Source organism: Phacochoerus africanus, chromosome X (genome assembly GCF_016906955.1).
Source record: "Phacochoerus africanus isolate WHEZ1 chromosome X, ROS_Pafr_v1, whole genome shotgun sequence".
Lineage (NCBI taxonomy): Eukaryota > Metazoa > Chordata > Mammalia > Artiodactyla > Suidae > Phacochoerus > Phacochoerus africanus.
In genome coordinates, this window is record NC_062560.1 from 105706603 (window position 1) to 105726396 (window position 19794).

The 19794-nt window shown below is 36.6% G+C and overlaps 1 protein-coding gene across 8 annotated transcripts in view; it reads left to right on the top strand.

Moving 5' to 3' along the window:
• STAG2 (stromal antigen 2) overlaps positions 1 to 19794 on the top strand; it is a 138897-nt gene that overhangs the window by 84250 nt on the left and 34853 nt on the right. For all 8 annotated transcript variants that reach the window (XM_047765856.1, XM_047765852.1, XM_047765857.1 and 5 more), the window contains exons 13-23: positions 1133 to 1240; positions 3166 to 3277; positions 5982 to 6099; positions 6505 to 6608; positions 9194 to 9286; positions 9422 to 9511; positions 10774 to 10977; positions 12756 to 12826; positions 13633 to 13720; positions 13811 to 13891; positions 16999 to 17091. In XM_047765856.1, the coding sequence (XP_047621812.1) occupies positions 1133 to 1240; positions 3166 to 3277; positions 5982 to 6099; positions 6505 to 6608; positions 9194 to 9286; positions 9422 to 9511; positions 10774 to 10977; positions 12756 to 12826; positions 13633 to 13720; positions 13811 to 13891; positions 16999 to 17091 (1162 nt within the window). The remainder of the gene's footprint in view (positions 1 to 1132; positions 1241 to 3165; positions 3278 to 5981; positions 6100 to 6504; positions 6609 to 9193; positions 9287 to 9421; positions 9512 to 10773; positions 10978 to 12755; positions 12827 to 13632; positions 13721 to 13810; positions 13892 to 16998; positions 17092 to 19794) is intronic.

Consider the following 19794-nt stretch of genomic DNA (forward strand, 5'->3'; position numbering starts at 1 on the left):
GATGGTCCTATGATTTTTAATTTACATATAATGATAAAAACTTAGTTTATCTCACAGTAGACTAAAAGTGTATTGGGGGGAAAGAGGTGCCAGAGGCCTGTACTGAAAATGCAGCCTCTGCCAGGGAAAACCTCAACAATGTTTACCCTGGGGAACTGTGGCTGATGGGCCTGATAATGACTTTGATTTACCAAGATTTTGTTAAATTTATTTTGTTCTTTTAAAATAAGATCAGGAAAATGAGCACTACATTTTAGTAAGATTTTTCCAGTGATTGTAATTAAATATCTTTGGTACTTAAATTTTAATTATTTGTAAAAATCCATTTATGTTGCCTTAATATGCTGTTTTGTATATTCATGGTAAATGAAGTATTGTTATTCATCATTGTGAGATAACTGAGGTGTTAATAACTTAATGTTGCAATTTGCCTCTTAATATTACTATGAAATACATGCAAAGTGTTGTCTGTGATTTCTAACTCTTTTTTTTCTCTTCTTTTTGTGATTTCTAACTCTTAAGCTCTTAGCATGCCACCACTTTTTTCCTACCTCTTGTTTTCATGTTCCTTTAACATACTTGTCACTTTGTTATTTCTCTTCAGCATATATTTCTTTACCCTTGGTATTCACTCTAATTTTACCTCCCACTGATCTTAGATGTTAAGAAAATACTCAACTCTTTTGTCAGGCCAAGCTTTTACTGATAAATGATCATAAAATAAGGTTGATTTCTTCTTAAAACAGATTTTTAAAAGAGTTTGTAAAAAAAAAAGTTTAAAAGTGAATTGTACTATTTTTTAATGTGAGTGTTAATTTTTGTACATAGTGTGCTTAAAATTGCAAATTTTTTTTTAAGGGCTGCACCAGCTGCATATGGAAGTTCCCATGCTAGGGGTTTTAATCAGAGCTTCAGTTGCTGGCCTACACCACAGCCGCAGCAGTGCGAGATCTAAGCTGTGTCTATGACCTACACCACAGCGCACAGCAACACTGGATCTTTAACCCACTGAGCAAGGCCAGGCATCAAACCTGCATTCTCATGGATTCTACTCGGGTTCTTAACCCGCTGAACCACAATAGGAACTCCTGCAGCATTATTTTTAAAATAGCTATTTCTTATGTCTTTTCAGGAGTAGTGAAGAAGTTCTCACTGCAGAAGATTGTGAAAATGTCTATCATCTTGTTTATTCAGCTCATCGGCCAGTAGCAGTAGCAGCTGGAGAATTTCTCTACAAAAAGTAAAGCTATAGTTCTGTTGCTGATTTTTGAAGCATATTTAATGTCAATAATTTGTTATAACATATTAAAATATATATAAATATAACTTATTTGCAGATTATTCAGTACAGATCTTAAGCCCATTTTTACTTATCCCCACCCCCCTTAAAAATTTTTTTTTTTTTTTGTCTTTTTGCCGTTTCTTGGGCCACTCCCGCTGCATATGGAGGTTCCCAGGCTAGGGGTCAAATTGCAGCTGTAGCCACCGGCCTACGCCAGAGCCACAGCAACGCAGGATCCGAGCCACGTCTGCGACCTACAGCACAGCTCACGGCAACGCCGGATCCTTAGCCCACTGAGCAAGGCCAGGGATTGAACCCACAACCTCATGGTTCCTAGTCGGATTTGTTAACCACTGAGCCACGACGGGAACTCCAAAAAAGTATTTTTGAAAATAGTAAAATGTTTTACTTAGAGTACCTTGGTAACAGTTTGATATAGAACCCCAGAGTTCTTCAGTTTCTTTACTTTTATGTTGCTATTTAACATCTCAGATGAGGTAGTATAGATAGCAATATGATTATCTGCCCACCAAAAATATTCAGAAAATGTTATGTAATGGCTTTTCTTTCTTTCTTTCTTTCTTTATCTTTGCTTTTTTTTAGGGCTGCTGGTACGGCACATGGAAATTCCCAGGCTAGGGGTCCAATGGGATCTGTAGGTGCCAGCCTACATCACAGACACAGCAACGCCAGATCTGAGCCGTGTCTGCAACCTACACTGCAGCTCATGGCAACACCGGATCTCTGACCCACTGATCGGGGGCAGGGATTGAACCTGCATCCCCGTGGATACTAGTCTGGTTCGTTTCCGCTGAGCCACAATGGGAACTCCTGTAATGGCTTTTAAAGAGAATAATTTGAACCACATGGACTAAACTGTATTTTGTAAGATTTGATTAAAATGCTCATTTGGGGGTGAAGCATTTATTAGAAAGAGCATATGATGTAAAACATTTTCATTATAGTTTTCTATTCATTGTCATCTAGTGATAACTTTTTTGTTGTTTATAAGGAAGAATGACCATGATATCGATAGAAAGAGGCCACTAAGTTTGAACTTTGGGATAATTGTGCAGGAAGGATAAAAGGCAACCATATGTCTTTTTTTTTTTTTTTTGGTCTTTTTTCCATTTCTTGGGCCACTCCCACGGCATATGGAGGTTCCCAGGCTAGGGGTCGAATTGGAGCTGTAGCTGTCAGCCTACACCAGAGCCACAGCAATGCAGGATCCGAGCCGTGTCTGCAACCTACATACACCACAGCTCATGGCAACGCCGGATCCTTAACCCACTGAGCAAGGGCAGGGATCGAACCCACAACCTCATGGTTCCTAGTCGGATTCGTTAACCACTGAGCCACGACGGGAACTCCAACCATATGTCGTTTTTAAAGAGAAGAATGTTTATCATAGATTTATGTGTATAAGTGGTACAGATTAGTTATTCGTGATACTTTTATGAAAAGAAATGGTTGTGTACAATGCAATAAAGTTTTTTAAAAAGAAATACTTCACAATGCAATTAACTTGAAAAGTTAATCTTGGATATAGAGGTAACTTCAAGTGTGAAATGAAAAGGTTTATAGCAATTATTTACTTCAGTATAATGTTAGATGATATTGTACCTACCTAGTTCCCATTTACTCCTTTATTACATACTTAAATATGGAATCTAGACAGGTTTTTTTTTGATTAGGAAATAATTTTGTTTTAAAAGTAAATATCCTGGATTTCCCTTGTGTCACTGAGGGTTAAGGATCCGGCGTTGTCACTGCAATGGCTTGGGTCACTGCTGTGGCGCGGGTTCAGTCCCTGGCCTGGGAAGTTCCACATGCTGCAGGTGCGGCCAAAAAATATATATATAAATATCTTGCATTGATCATAGGCTCTTCAGTCGTCGTGATCCAGAGGAGGATGGAATGATGAAAAGAAGGGGACGACAAGGTCCAAATGCCAACCTTGTTAAGACATTGGTTTTTTTCTTTCTGGAAAGTGAGGTTAGTTGACGTTCATTTTACACTTAAGTTCAGAATAACTTTGGTACATTTTTGGAAACAGGATTAAAATGATGTAAGTCTTGAAATCTTCCAAATATTATAGTAAGTGTTGGATAGAATAGAGTTTACCAGTTCCACACCAAAAAAAACCTTTCTACTTTAGTAAGATACTTAAATAGTATGAATTATATGTAATGCTAAGAGCATGAATTTTGGAGTCAGAAAGACCTGATTACTGTTTGGCCTACTCTATTTTTTATTTGTATAACCTTGATTTGGTTACTTAATCCTAAACCCGTTTTCCTTGTAAAAATGTGGGTAATAATTTCTTCTTCGGTAACACTGATGAGATAATCTATGTAAAACCATTAACATAGACCTGTCATTTTTTTAATTCTCATTATTTGGTAGTTGTAATTTTTGTTGTTGTAGATACATATTTACTTTGTATTCAGCTCTTTTAGGTCTCCCTTAGGTTGAAAACCTACCTGTCCACCATAATTTGAGGGGGCCCAACATATATTTTTGGTGTTTGTATATTATTTTAATCAGTATTAGGGCTTTTTAATTAATTGTTCTAATAGTTTCTCTATATAGAAATATATAGAGAGTTGGTTTTTGTATATTGACTTCTTAGCTGCAATTTTGCCAAATTTTAGAGGAGTTGCTATTGTGGCTCAGTGGTAACAAATCCGACTAGTTTTCATGAGGATTCATGTTCAATCCCTGTCCTCCCTCAGTGGGTTGAGGATAAGGCATTGCCATGGGCTGTGGTGTAGGTCATAGACGCAGCTTGGATCTTGCATTGCTGTGGCTGTGGCACAAGCCAGCAGCTGCAGCTCCAGTTGGACCCCTACCCAGCCTGGGAACTTCCATATGCCGCAGGTATGGCATTTAAAAAAAAGGTTTTAGGTAAAATTCTTAGGATTTTCTGTAACATACAATCAAATCATTGTCAAATAATAATAATTTTACTTTTTCCTTTCTTACATTGATGCCATTTTTTTCCTCAGGTTTATTGTGCTGGCTAGATTATCCAATAGAATGTTGAATAAAAGTGGTGAGAGTGGATGGATATCTTTGGATTGTTTTGATCTTAGGTGAAAAGCATCCAGTGTTTCAACATTAATTATGTCGTTAATTATAAATGTTGTATAGCTACCTATCATATTGAGGATGTTTCCTCTTGACCCTTCTTTTGCTGAGAAGTTTTATTATGAGTTTATATTCAGTTTTGCCCAATGCTTTTTCCTCATCCCTTGAGATGATTATTTTATCTTTTGTTACATTATTGTGATGAATTACAGTGATTGATTTTTTCCAAATGTTGAACCAAACTTGCATTTCTAGGATAACTCGCACTTAGTCATGATCCATTATCCTTTTATATATTGTTGGTTTCATTTTGCGAATTTTTTGAGACTGTTTCCTCTATTTTCAGGCAGGGTGTTGGTCTTTCGGTGTACATATATATATGTATGTATGTATATGTATGTATTTATACACACACATATTATATACATTTTTATTCCTTTTTATGGCCATACCTGCAGCATATGTTCTGGGCTAGGGGTCAAATCAGAGCTGCAGCTGCCTGCCTACACCACAGCCATGGCAACATCGCATCTGAGCCACGTGTGCAACCTATGCTGCTCTTGGCAGCCACACGGGATCCTTAACCCGCTGAATGAGGCCAGGGATTGAACCTGCATCCTTGTGGACACTATGTTGGGTTTTTAACCCACTGAGCCATAAAGTTGACAGATTTTGGTATCATGGTAATGCTTATTCCCTAAAATAAGTTGGGAAGCTGTAGGGCCTTTTTATTTTATTTTATTTTATTTTATTTTTTTGGTCGTGCCCACAGCATGCAGAGATTCCCGGGTCAGGTATCAAAACCTGCACCACAGCAGTGACTTGATCCACAACAGTGACAACGCCAGATCCTTAACTCACTGAGCTGCCAGGGAATTCCTGTAGAGCCTCTTTAAGCTTCATAGAAGGAACAAAAATGATTTGCTTATATATTGAATTGATAAGTGATCCCCTGTTTTATATTTTAAGTAACTTTTATCACTCCCTAAGTTACAGTAAATTCATAGTATATTTTATAATTGATAGTAGTTAATTCATATAATATGGTTGTCCCTTCATATCCATGGGTTCTGCATTTCAGATTCAGCCCACAGGGATGTCAGCCAATCATGGATTGTAAGTTCCAAAAAGCAAACTTGATTTTCTGTGTATTGACATCTATTTATATAGCATTTACATTATGTTTGCTATTGAAAGTAATCTGAGATGATTTAAAGTATACAGAAGAATGAGCATAGGTTTTGTGCAAAAAAAATAACATACCGTTTTATATAAGGAACTTAAATATCCTCAGAAAATCTGAGGGGAGTCCTGGAACCAATCCCCCTTGGATACAGAGGGATGACTATATTGAGATACTAAATATACATGCATATAATCTCTTCAAAAAATTATTTCATGTTAATGATTACTTTGAGAAATGTTACTACCTAACAGGGTTTATTTATTTATACACAGCGAACTCAGGCAATTCTTCTCTGTCCTTTCTTCCATTTGACCTCAAAAACACATAGCTCTTTGAATTTGTACATGGTGCCAACAGAACTTCTATTCTTTTAAGGCTAGCATGCTGTTTCTCTAAGAGCACATCACGCTTTTTAAATTCTAGTTACATGAGCACGCAGCATACCTTGTGGATAGCATGTGGGACTGTGCTACTGAGCTGCTAAAAGACTGGGAATGTATGAATAGCTTGTTGCTGGAAGAGCCACTTAGTGGAGAGGAAGGTAAGGATGTTTAATTATGGTATTTTTGTCATGTAGATAATTTTGAAAATAGACTTTAATTGCTCTGTTTATCTTTTAGCATTAAAATAATTGACTCAAAGTCTTCATGAGTAATTTTTTCATATACATCAATATTAGGCTATGTAGAAAGATGAAGTCCTTTTTATCTGTTCATATTTCATTTCTCAAAACTGTGGAGCAGTGGTGTACAGATTTGTAATGTTAAGAAAGGTTTAACTTGCTGTGATCCTTTTTGTGATATAATAATGGGATTTTCTTAGTACATTAGGTCAGATTCTGTCACAGGCAAAAGTAACTTACATAATAATTTTAAGTGGCATATAGGGAAAAGAAATAGGTTAACTCTTCTGTTTTTTTGTTTGTTTGTTTGTTTTCCCCCTTCAGCACTAACGGACAGACAAGAGAGTGCTCTGATTGAAATAATGCTTTGTACCATTAGACAAGCAGCTGAATGTCATCCTCCTGTGGGGAGAGGGACAGGAAAAAGGGTATGCCGACATATTTTTAGTATTCTAAATTGTATCTCTCTTTTTAAAATATCTTTTTAAAAAATTCTTATTTGTAACCATATAATCAAATTTTGGAATCTTAAATTTTTTTCAGATCATTTTTGCTTATAAATATGTGTTAGAAGTAAATTTTAAAACATTTGCAGTTTTCGAAATCTCAATTTCTTCCGTTAGATACTTTGTTAGTTAATTACAGGAGAGACACTGACAGTCCCTTCCTTCAAGACTGGATATAACGCAGCACTTTATTTTTATTGATTTATTTATTTGTTTAAAAAATTTATAGTGTTGTGCCAATTTCTACTGTATAACAAAACAACTCAGTTTTATACACACACACTCACTCACTCACACTCATACACTCTCTTTTTCATCATGGTCTATCCCAGGAGATTGGATATAGTTCCCTGTGCTATACAGTAGGACCTCGTTTCTTATTCATTCTAAATGTAATAGTTTGTATCTACTAACCCCAAACTCCCAGTCCATAATATGATAGTTCTATATTTAGTTTTCTGGAGAACCTCTATACTGTTTTCCATAGTGGCTGTACCAGTTTACATTCCCATCAACAGTGTAGGAGAGTTCCCTTTTCTCCATGCCCTCTGCAGCATTTACTGTTTGTCAACTTTAGTGATGGCCATTCTGATTGGTGTGAGGTGGTACCTCATTGTAGTTTTGATTTGTATTTCTCTAATGATAAGTGATGTTGGGCATCTTTTCCTTGCCTGCTGGTCATATATATGTCTCCTTTGGAGAAATGTCTATTTAGTTATTCTTGTGCACCATATTAGAATGGTGCATTCATTTTAGTTTATTTATAGACCTGCTTTTTCTTTTAATACAAGTTAGAGATAAAACCAGGATAATATTTGTTAAAATGGAAGGAAATTCATATTTCCTGCCATTAGATTTTAATTCAGCATTGCAAATTTTAATATGCTTGTATTGTAGACCAGCAGTTGCACAGGCTTTCAAACTTTGATTGTGAAGCACAAACATATTTTTATGTTATGACTTAATATACATCTGTATGTGTGTGCTTGTGTAAAACTCAAGTAGATTTTCATCAAACAATTCTGAAACTTAGGTGATGCATTCTGTTTTCTTTTGCTATTTTTTTCCTTGTTTTTGTAATTGCTGGTAGTGACTTACTATGTTGAATTCATAACCCATGGATCATGGAAAAACTTACAGTAAGCTGAAATGCTATTCAATCCTATTATTATTACTTTTTTTTTTTTTTGGCCGCCCCATGGCATATGGAGCTCCCAGGCCAGGAATCAGATCTGAGCTGCAGTCTTGATGTAAGTTGCAGCTGCAGCAACGCTGGATCCTTAACTCACTTTGCCAGGCTGGGGATCAAACCCACGTCCCAGTGCTCCCAAGATGCTATGATCCCATTTTGCCACTGTGGGAACTCCTCAATCCCATTATTATATAAACTCCTAAACTATATTTCCTAACTGCTTCTCCTTTCATCCAAAGATAGAATTGGTTAGTCTAACTAGGTATAGAATTTGCCTCTAGAATTATTCAGTGTGTTTGTTATTTTTAGTAATAATGTGCAAGTTACTTTCTTTATCAATTCTGGTTTTCAAGTTTTATAGTAGAAATTTTAGTTTCCTTCCTTCCTTCCTTCCTTTCTTTCTTCCTTCTTTTCGTCTTTCTGTCTTTTTAGGGCCACATCCACGGTGTATGGAGGTTCCCAGGCTAGGGTCCAATTGGAGCTGTAGTTGACAGCCTACAACAGGGCAACAGCAACGTGGGATCCTAGTCACGTCTGTGACCTGCACCATAACAATGTCAGATCCTTAACCCACTGAGTGAGGCCAAGGATCGAACCTGCATCCTCATGGATGCCAGTCAGGTTCGTTAACCACTGAGCCATGACAGGAACTACTGTTTCCATCATTTTAAATGTCTTGGAGTTCCCGTTGTGGCTCAGTGGTTAATGAATCCAACAAGGACCCGTGAGGTTGTGGGTTCGATCCCTGGCCTTGCTCAGTGGGTTAAGGCTCCGGCTTTGCCGTGAGCTGTGGTGTAGGTTGCAGATGCGGCTCGGATCCTGCGTTGCTGTGGCTCTGGTGTAGGCTGGCGTCTACAGCTCCGATTATATCCCCAGCCTGGGAACCTCCATAAGCTGTGGGAGCGGCCCTAGAAAAGGCAAAAAGGCAAAAATAAATAAATAAATAAATAAATAATAAATGTCTTTTTTTGCTTTTCAGGGCCGCACCCGCGGCATATGGAGGTTTCTGGGCTAGGGGTCGAATTGGAGTAGTAGCTGCTGGCCTATACCACATCCACAGCAATGTGGGATCCAAGCGAAGTCTGCCACCTATACCACAGCTCATGGCAATGCCAGACCCTTAACCTACTGAGCAAGGCCAGGGATCGAACCTGTGTCCTCATGGATGCTACTCAGATTCATTTCCGCTGAGCCATGATGGAAACTCCTAAAATGTTACTTTATTACTTATTTTGTTATATCTTAAACTTTAGTACCTAATAGTATTAATGGACTTAATAATAAATTGCTTAGAAACTCTGTTGTTTTACTTAAGGTGCTTACGGCAAAGGAGAAGAAGACCCAGTTGGATGACAGGACAAAAATCACTGAACTTTTTGCTGTGGCCCTTCCTCAGTTATTAGCTAAAGTAAGTTTGTGTCAGTGTCAAGTGTATACCTAAGAAATTACAAGTTTTGTTTTGAAGTGCCACACAGAATTTTATCATAATACTTACTTACCACTGTTGTGATGTTTTTGACATGATTATTTTTTTAATTTCAAGTACTCTGTAGATGCTGAAAAAGTGACTAACTTGTTGCAGTTGCCACAGTACTTTGATTTGGAAATATATACTACTGGTCGATTAGAAAAGGTATGGTGTTTTCTGTGTATAAAACACCTTGGAGAAAAATTGTTAATTTGTTTCATCCTGTCTTATCATATGTGTAAATTTTTTGAAATATGTTTTTGTAACTTTGAATGTAAAAGGAAACCTATATCTTAGTCTTAACATATTTTTTTTTATTTTTTTTATTTTTTGTTTTTTGTTGTTGTTATTGTTGTTGTTGTTGTTGCTGCTATTTCTTGGGCCGCTCCCTCGGCATATGGAGGTCCCAGGCTAGGGGCTGAATTGGAGCTGTAGCCACCGGCCTACACCAGAGCCACAGCAACGCGGGATCCGAGCCGCGTCTGCAACCTACACCACAGCTCACGGCAACGCTGGATCGTTAACCCACTGAGCAAGGGCAGGGACGGAACCCGCAACCTCATGGTTCCTAGTCGGATTCGTTAACCACTGTGCCACGACGGGAACTCCTAGTCTTAACATATTTTAGATAAGTTGGATTTAGAGAAATGTTCCCAGGCCAGGGCTTGAGCCTGATTCACAGCAGTGACAGTGCTGGATTCTTTTCTTTTCTTTTTTTTTTTTTTTTGTCTTTTTGTGTTTTTGCTATTTCTTGGGCCGCTCCCGCGGCATATGGAGGTTCCCAGGCTAGGGGTCGAATCAGAGCTGTAGCCCCCGGCCTACGCCAGAGCCACAGCAACGCAGGATCCGAGCCGCGTCTGCAACCTACACCACAGCTCACGGCAACACCAGATCGTTAGCCCACTGAGCAAGGGCAGGGACCGAACCTGCAACCTCATGGTTCCTAGTCGGATTCGTTAACCACTGCGCCACGACGGGAACTCCAGTGCTGGATTCTTAACCTGCTGAGCCACCAGGGAACTCCAGTGAGGCTTCCCTTTGACGCATGCCCACAGCCATACTGTGTTCCTATTCATTATGTGATTGTATCACTGATCATTTATGAAGATTGAGGGTGGGTAACTGGATAATAACAAAATGAAAGTAGCTAATATCCGTTGAATACATTTATTATGTTCCAGGAGTATATGTATTTATATGTGTTAACATCTCACCAAAGCCCTGTGAGATAGATGGTATAATTCCTTTTAATGTTGGGGAAATAAGTATCAGTGAGTCTATGCATTTATTTTCTATGACTAGAAAAACTTAAAACATATGCCCTACTGATTGTAAACTATAGTTGAAGCTTTTCACTCTGGTTGTGTAGTCATTTTATGCCTATCATATATATCTTAGTTTTAATGAAGAAAACTTTGATTTTGCAGCATTTGGATGCCTTATTACGACAGATCCGGAATATTGTGGAGAAGCACACAGATACAGATGTTTTGGAAGCATGTTCTAAAACTTACCATGCACTCTGTAATGAAGAGTTCACAATTTTTAACAGAGTAGATATTTCAAGAAGTCAACTGATAGATGAATTGGCAGATAAATTTAACCGGCTTCTTGAAGATTTTCTGCAAGAGGTATATATTACAAATATTTTGTCAGTTGTGGCCCCCTCCCCTTCAGTAGCAAAGTTACTCATCAGTTTTGTTGATAGTCCCTAGCAGTATGTTGAAAAGACATTCAAAATAAAAGAAGAAAAGACATTCAGACTTTTTGTCCTGTGAGTCATCCTATTATTCCTCCACCAAAATAGGAAGGTGGCAAGAATCTGAAACTCAGAGAACTGAAAGCAAATATAACATCTTTCACATTTTTTTAATTTAAAGAATAATCTGGGAAGTTACCAGGGTTCAGTTGAACAAGAGGCTGTTAGGGAAGAGGGTTTTAATGGAACAGAAAAATAGAGCTAGATGGTATCCATGTAACCTCAAAAAGTAGGATATTTCCTTATGTTTTGGAAGTTTTTTATGGTCTTTGATATTCTAAAGATAGTAAATTATAGCCACTATTGATTTTAGTGTTTTGTTTTTCTCTTGTATTTCCAAAAAGGCTTAAATGTTTTGTTTTTCTCTTGTATTTCCAAAAAGGCTTAAATTTAGATGCACTTATATTTTTATTGTGATTTTTTATCTTTTCTGGAAATAAGTCCAGTTTCATTTATTTGCATTAAAGTAAAAAGTTATGATACTCAAATCTACATTTAGCCATTTCTGCATCACTTTTGGTATCAGTGCTGCAAAAATGATAGGGACTTTTGTAATTTCCAGTTATTTTGTTAAAAAGTCACTTCTTTAACGTTCTTATTTCTGTGTGAATCATTTCATGCTATCTACATATTGCTTAATTGGAGGTTTGTGCAAATATGCTGATGTATAATGATAACATTCTTAGTTAAAAATTTTAATGCCTCTGCTCTTGTCTGGATATGATTCTGATTAGGACAGGTTAATTTAAAATCAAGCAGTGGTTTGTTCATTAAGTTGAATTACTTTGTATAAAAATTAAAGTTTAAAAACACCCTTTTTTGGGGGGTCTTTTTAGGGCCACACTCATGGCATATGGAGGTTCCCAAGCTAGAGGTTGAATCAGAGCTTAGCCACCAGCCTATGCCACAGCCACAGCAACACGGGATCCAAGCCATGTCTGCGACCTACACCACAGCTCATGGCAATGCCAGATCCTTAACCCACTGAGTGAGGCCAGGGATCAAACCCGAGTCCTCATGGATGCTAGTTGGGTTTGTCAACCACTGAGCCATGGTGGGAACTCCAACAAGCATTTTTGAGAGACCTGGGGTTTACTACAATACATTTGATAATATTTTTTAAAAATTACTAGTTTTTTGTAGTGAGACTCATAAAATTTTCAGTAAGTTACTCTGTATTAGAAAGTTCATACCCAGAAAGGACAGGTTAATTTAAAACCTTATCTAGTCCTGGAGTTCCTGTCTTGGCACAGTGGAAACGAATCCTGATCTACCTTTTTTGAGTACTGTGTTTTACTTAGTAGATTTTGTCCTTTAGGTGTTGTGTTTTATGATCTCTTGTCCTCTAATACATTTTCGAAACTTTATTTTTCTAATGCATTTGTTATTGTGAAAGAGTAGATGTATTTCAAGGTTATGAAAGGGAGACTGTCATTCAACTTTTCTCTCTTGGGCATGAAAACTGTGTTGACTCATTACTCTGGCCATATTGCTTTAAATTTCACCAGGTCTAGATTTTGACTAACAAATTAATTTGTGGTTTTTAATTAGGTTATTCTTTTTTTTTTTCAAGTTACACCAATGTAATAGCCTAATATTTTTCACTTTTTTGGTTATTAATGTTTAACATGGTATGCTTAACATTCGTAGGGCGAAGAACCTGATGAAGATGATGCATATCAGGTATTGTCAACATTGAAGAGAATCACTGCTTTTCATAAGTAAGTACAATCTTAAAGTTTCTCTTAAAACTAGCGAAATTGGAACAAGCGTGCTTGTTTTGGAATTATAATGTCAAATTCCTTGATGAATTTCTTGTGCTTTTGGGGAAAAAAGTACTTGATAGAGTCTTTTTTTTTTTTTTTAATTCCTCACCAGTGGCATGTGGGGTTCCCAGGCTAGGGGTTGAATCAGAGCTAAGTCTGTTGGCCTACGCCACAGCAACATGGGATCCAAGCCTCGACTGCGACCTATACCACAGATCACAGCAATGCTGGCTCCTTAATCCACTGAGCGAGGACAGGGATCGAACCTGGGTCCTCATGGATGCTAGTTATATTCCTTTCCTCTGAGCCATGTCGGAAACTCCCTAGAGTCATGTTTTGAATTGGAGAATGAAAAATTATCAACTAACATACTTTAAAAAACTACACTGTTTCTTTGTAGTTCTTGTGAGTACATGTTTAAAATTTTACTATATTCTGGGTTTTTATTTTTTTATTTTTTATGCTTTTTAGGGCTGCACCTGCAATATATGGAAGTTCCCAGGCTAGGGATCAAATCAGAGCTGCAGCTGCCAGCCTACATCATAGCCACAGCAATGTGGGATCAAGCCGTGTCTGTGACCTATACCATAGCTCGTGGCAGTGCCAGATCCTTAACCCACTGAGTGAGGCCAGGGATTGAATTTGCGTTCTCATGGATACTAGTTGGGTTCGTTACTACTGAGCCACAACAGAAACACTCAAGTCCAAAACCAAATGTGATAAAGCTTAACTTCTTAATATAATTTAATTCTTTTTTACAGTGCCCATGATCTTTCAAAGTGGGATTTGTTTGCTTGTAATTACAAACTATTGAAAACCGGAATTGAAAATGGAGACATGCCTGAGCAGGTTTTTATTTATTTACAAGTTACATAGTTAACTTTGAGAATGAAGACTCGTGACTTAATTTTAACTCTGTTCTCCTGATTCTTTTTACAGATTGTTATTCACGCACTGCAGTGTACTCACTATGTAATCCTTTGGCAGCTTGCAAAGATAACTGAAAGCAGCTCTACAAAGGTTTGTGGTGGTTCAGTGGCATCTTTACTAAATATTGTTTTCAGCAAACTTAAACATTTTATAAGACAAATTATTTCAGTAAAGCCTTTGTTATTTCTAATATACTATTTAGGCATGTGTACTTTAAAAATAGTTATTTGTAGTTTGATGTATATTCAGTGAAAGAATAGTATGTTTTGTTTTGGGTGTAATTTTAAGTTGAAAAAAATCACATTCGAAAGTGGCATAATTATGGAGTTCCCTTTGCGGTGCAGCGGAAATGAATACAACTAGGATCCATGAGGTTGCAGGTTCGATCCCTGGCCTCGCTCAGTGGGTTAAGGATTGGGCATTGCCGTGAGCTGTGGTGTAGGTCGCAGATGCGGTTCGAATCTGGTGTTGCTGTGGCTGTGACATAGGTCAGCAGCTATAGCTCTGATTTGACCCCTAGCCTGGGAACCTCCATATGCCGTGGGTGCAGCCCTAAAAAAGCAAAATAAATAAATAAATAAATATGAAAATGGCCTAATTTATGGATTTACATATTCTCAAAAGTGCTGAGTACATATAGAACTAAAGATTTTGTAAATCAAGGCTATTAGCCTTTGAAACATGCAGTTATGGCTAATGGGTTATATAAATTAATGATACAAGCCACCTGGTCCTAGATCTTATGCTTTGGTATTGTTGGGATCACCTTATTTTGTACTCAGAATCTCTCTACTCATGTTCCAAACTCATGATAAAAATGATTTTCTGGTTGAGTATAATGTACTAGATACTAGGTCATAGGAGTTTCAAAATTTTGTCTGTAATGGTAATCTTTGATGTGTTTAGTAATTGAACTAAACAGTATTGCCATTTTCATTTATAAATTAGAAACTTAAACATCTTACTTGTGGTAGTTTTTGCCTTAAATATTATTTGGGTTGGGCATGTTTTTATAAATATTAAGTAATTTCTGTAAGTTACAGGATTAGTTGTTCACAGTTATTTTCCTCAAAAAAGATCCTCTTGTAGTTCCCATTGTGACTCAGCGGAAACCTGATTAGTATCCATTAAGGACGGAGGTTTAATCCCTGGCCCCACTCAGTGGGTTAAGGATCTGGCGTTGCTGCGAGCTGTGGTGTAGGTCGCAGATGCGGCTCTGATTTGAGCCCTAGCCTGGGAACTTCCATATGCTGATATGCCGCAAGTGCAGCCCTAAAAAAGGCAAAAAAAACAGAAAACAACAACAACAAAAATGACCTCTTGACAATAAGTTTGTTTTGATAAAATCACAGAATAGTCTTAGAATTTTTTTGAGGTTTTTAATTGCAAGATGCTATTATATCTACCAAGTGGATATTTACCCCTTAAAAAAGCAGTGTAGTACTGTTGTTAAAATAGTTGACTTTTTGCCAAACACCCCAAAAGTTGATTTAACTCAATATCAAGCTTGTAGTAGCAACAATGACTGTATTAGCAAATATGATTACCCCCCTAAATAAAAAGCATTTAGTTAAAAATTAACATGGGGTGGGAGTTCCCATTGTGGCTCAGTGGAAACGAATCTGAGCAGTAACCATGAGGGCGCAGGTTCGATCCCTGGCCTTGCTCAGTGGGTTGCCACAATCCAGCATTGCCATGAGCTATGCTGTAGATTGCAGATGTGGCTTGGATCCTGTGTTGCTGTGGCTATGGTATAGGCTGGCGACTGCAGCTCTGATTCAACCCTTAGCCTGGGAACCTCCATATGCTGTGGGTACGGCCCTAAAAAGACAAAAATAATGAATTAACATGGGGAAAAAAGGTAATACTTTTAGTAGAGGAAAAAAGGTAAAAATGAAGGTTATTACATACAAAAGCATGCTAAAGCTTTGCTTTCTTCACCAGACCCATCTCCAAATTATATCTGTTTTTATTTAACTTATCTATTACATATACCAAATATGTATATTTTCTCTCATTTCTCTCTGATGTTCTCCCATTTGGCATCTATCAGGAGATGGTTATGCCATAAATAAATTAGTGTGGATGATCTTTATAGAATAGTTTTCTGTTTTAAATTAGCTGGTAAATATTTAGAAAAATATATAAGAACAAGATTCATTTTTTAAGTGTAGGTTTATGAAACAAATTATTTTCTTAAGTGGAGTAATACCACAGAATTATTTTTTTTGGTCCCTCTCTGTTTTTAAAAAGTATAATCAATATCCTACAAATGAAAAATGAAAGATACTGTCCCTTTTTATCAATTAATTTATTCCATTCATTAGTAGGCAACCCTTCAAATTACAAAGTGAGGATGGAACATAAATCTGAGGTAGGGGCTTTTTATGGATAACTATATTTAGTCATGTAAGTTTTTTCTCTCCTCCTCCCACCCCTTTTGTTTTAATAAGGGCCATGACCATGGCACGTGGAAGTTCCCAGGCTGGGGGTCGAATTGGAGCTACAGCTGCTGGCCTATGCAACAGCCATAGCAATGCCAGATCCGAGCCTCGTCTGCGACCCTACACTAAAGCTCACAACAATACCGGATCCTTAATCCATTGAGCAGGGCCAGGGATTGAACTGGCATCCTCATGGATACCAGTTGGGTTCATTACCACTGAGTCACTACGGGAACTCTAGTTTACTCATTTTAAAGGATCCAAATCACTTAGGGTGTTTATTCATTAATACACTTGATATTTTTCTTTGTTTTTTTTTGGAAGGGCTGCCCCTGCTACATATGGAAGTTCCTGGGCTACGTATCAAAATTGGAGCTGTAGCTGCTGGCCTACACCACAGCCTCAGCAATGCCAGATCTGAGTCGCATCTGCAGCTTATGGACCTTGACCCACTGAGCGAGGCCAGGGATCAAACCAGAGTTCTCATGGATTTTAATTGGGTTCTTAACCTGCTGAGCCACAGTGGGAACTCCCATAGTTGATATTTTTAAGGCACCAATTTGTTGAGATTTTAAATAAAAATGGTTTTGTTTTCCTTTCTGATAAATAATAAAGAAGAATTTAAATCTAATACATGGAGAGTTAGCATAGTTAAATATATGGTGCTGTTTTATATAATTTAAAATACCTTAAATAATATGAAATGTGTTTTTAATACAGTATATTTAAATGTTCATGTTAAATTTTTTCAAGGAGGACTTGCTGCGTTTAAAGAAACAGATGAGGGTATTCTGTCAGATATGTCAGCATTACCTGACCAACGTGAATACTACTGTTAAGGAACAGGTAATTACTATAGATAGCAGTCTTTTGTTTGCCACCCTGAACAAAAATCTGAACTAATACAGAAAATTTAAGTTATACTGAAATTGAGCAAACTAGAAATAATTTAAATCTCTCCATTAACATTAATTCCATATGGAGCATTATAAATTACCCTCATATTGCAGTTATTCTATGTTATTGTTTCTTTATGCCACTCTTGGTAAACAGATCCATGTATACCAAGTAGGTATATGCAATTAGTAAGTTATTCTGGAAGCAACAAATATAACAAGTATGCCTCAGGGAGGAAAAGTCCATTCAGTTTTGTTATCTTCGAGAGTATTATCAGATGCTGCCTGTCCTGATTGTGTAAGTTTTTTTTTTATGTACACTTTGAAATAAAAATTTTAACCACTTCCCTGTCTTCAAAGTATTACCTCCCACACCATATGCCCTCTTGATTCCATTACTGCCAGCCTTCTCATTCTGAAAGTACATTGTTAACTGGTGCCATAGGTAGTTTTCCCATCTGTAAAATGAATTCTGATCCTGGGACCAAGATCCTATTCAGTTCTAATTTCCTAATAGAGGATTAAGCTTTTTTGGATACATACTTTTGAAATGCTTCTGTGGGCAAGTTGTTTTCATAATCATTTTTATAAGAAATATTAATACTGATACAGTAAAAAATGATTGCAATTTCAAGGGTTTTTTTTGGGGGGGGACCATTTTTATCTTGGTTAACTTTTTAAAATGAAATTTAATATTTTAATTTTATTACTACACCTAGGGCATATAGAAGTTCCCAGGCCCGGGATCAAACCTGCACCTCCATAGCAACCCAGGCCCGGGTTCAAACCTGCACCTCCATAGCAACCCTGCTACAGTCAGATTCTTAACCCACTGTGCCACAGCAGGAACTCCTGTCCTGCTTAGCTTTTGTATATTGGGGTAGAGCCCAGTAGTCATATTAAGTACTCTTTTTAGCAGCTTGTGTTCTGTTCAGTACTGTTTATTTCATTTTAGAGTGTATTATTTCTTCAAGCTACCAAGAAAAGAAAGCAGTCAATCTTTTTGTTTGTCACTTGTCTTTATTTCATTTAAGAATATCAAACTTAATTTTAATGGGATACATTTGCATTTTCATAGTTAAAATTTTTGTGTACATTCAATACCTGAGTTAGTATCTTTTTTCTTATCATTTCCAACTTCTTTTAGTCTCTCCCATACTAAGAGATTGGGCATATAGTAATTTATATAATGTAAATTATTACATAATAAGATATTAGAATGGTCAAGATCCAATTATTGAATTCATTTTTCTTTCAAAAGAATAAAGTATATTGCTGTAATTACAGTGTTGCTGAATTTTCTCCAGTTTTGAGTATGTAGTTTTGAATTGTAACAATAAAGGACTTAGAACTTTTAATTTCTTCTTTGCCATTTCAGATAAAAGGGACAAAATTTCTGAATGTAATAAAATGAGTTTAAAGTCTTAGAATAGGATTTAATGAAGTATGTACACTGATCCAAACTTAATACATCAAGTATTACTTTGATATATTTTCATAGGCCACCAAAATATTCGGCTTAATATTCCTTATTTCTTACAGTGTTAACAGGTAACTCTTATAGGTTATCCTGTGTAATGTCCTTTATATATAATCTGTAGTTCAGGCCTTGGGGATTAATTATTTGGTCTTTAAGTAGCTTTTGTATTAGTCTTTCTAACAGCTTCCAGGAAAATGTCCTGGTCTGCTCACAAGACCTGCCGGTTCACCTAATTAGTAAATGTCACCATGCTTATCACCGTGTATCCTTAGTGTGTATGTTGCAAAAGCTTTTGTAAACTTAAATTTCCTGATAGGTATGTATTATTACTGTAGTAATAAAATGAGAGGAAGAGACCAAAAGGAGATAAAAACGTAAAGAGAAAAAAAATAAATGTGGTTAGTCTCAAAAAGTCAAAGCAGTTATTAAGGTCTGTTTTGTGTTCTATATTATAATCTGTCTTAACATTAAATGTAATTTTCTGTTGACTTTGTGACCCCCAAATTTTATTTTCTTTACCCCCTCCCCAAAAGATAATTTTTTCCAGTTATCTTCTGACTACTTTTACCAGTGTTTGACTCTATTTAATAAACTCCTGGCAGAGTGTTTGTAAAACTCCTCAAGATAAAACTCAGCCTTATGTTTATTATACTATCAGATTTGCTTAATGATTAGTAAATAGACCCACACTTGGTAATGCTTTTTCTTTTTAATCACCACACATATTGACAATGAGAATGCTTAAAAAGTACCATAAATTTTATGATCTCTCTTCTAAGATATCTTCTAGGAGATATTCATCTTCTTGGTAAAGTTTTCTTCCATAGAAGAAAAAAATGGTACCAGCTTTATACATTATTTCATATTTGAGAATGTATACCATGAGACATTGTGTTACAGTGTAAAGTTTGGGATTTGGAGTCAAAAAACCTGAGACTGAATCCTGATTGCATGTTTTAATGATGTTAACATATTGCACAAATCACTTGAAGTTGCAGAAAATAAAAAGGAATATTTGTAAAATTATCTTGCAGTTATTAGTAAATCATGATGCAAATATCAGTAGTTATCGTTACAGAAATTACACTTTTTACCCTTAAGATCTTAGGAAAATACTGGACATTGTTTTTTCTTAAAAGTTTCAAATACAGAAAGTTTGATTTTGTTTCCATG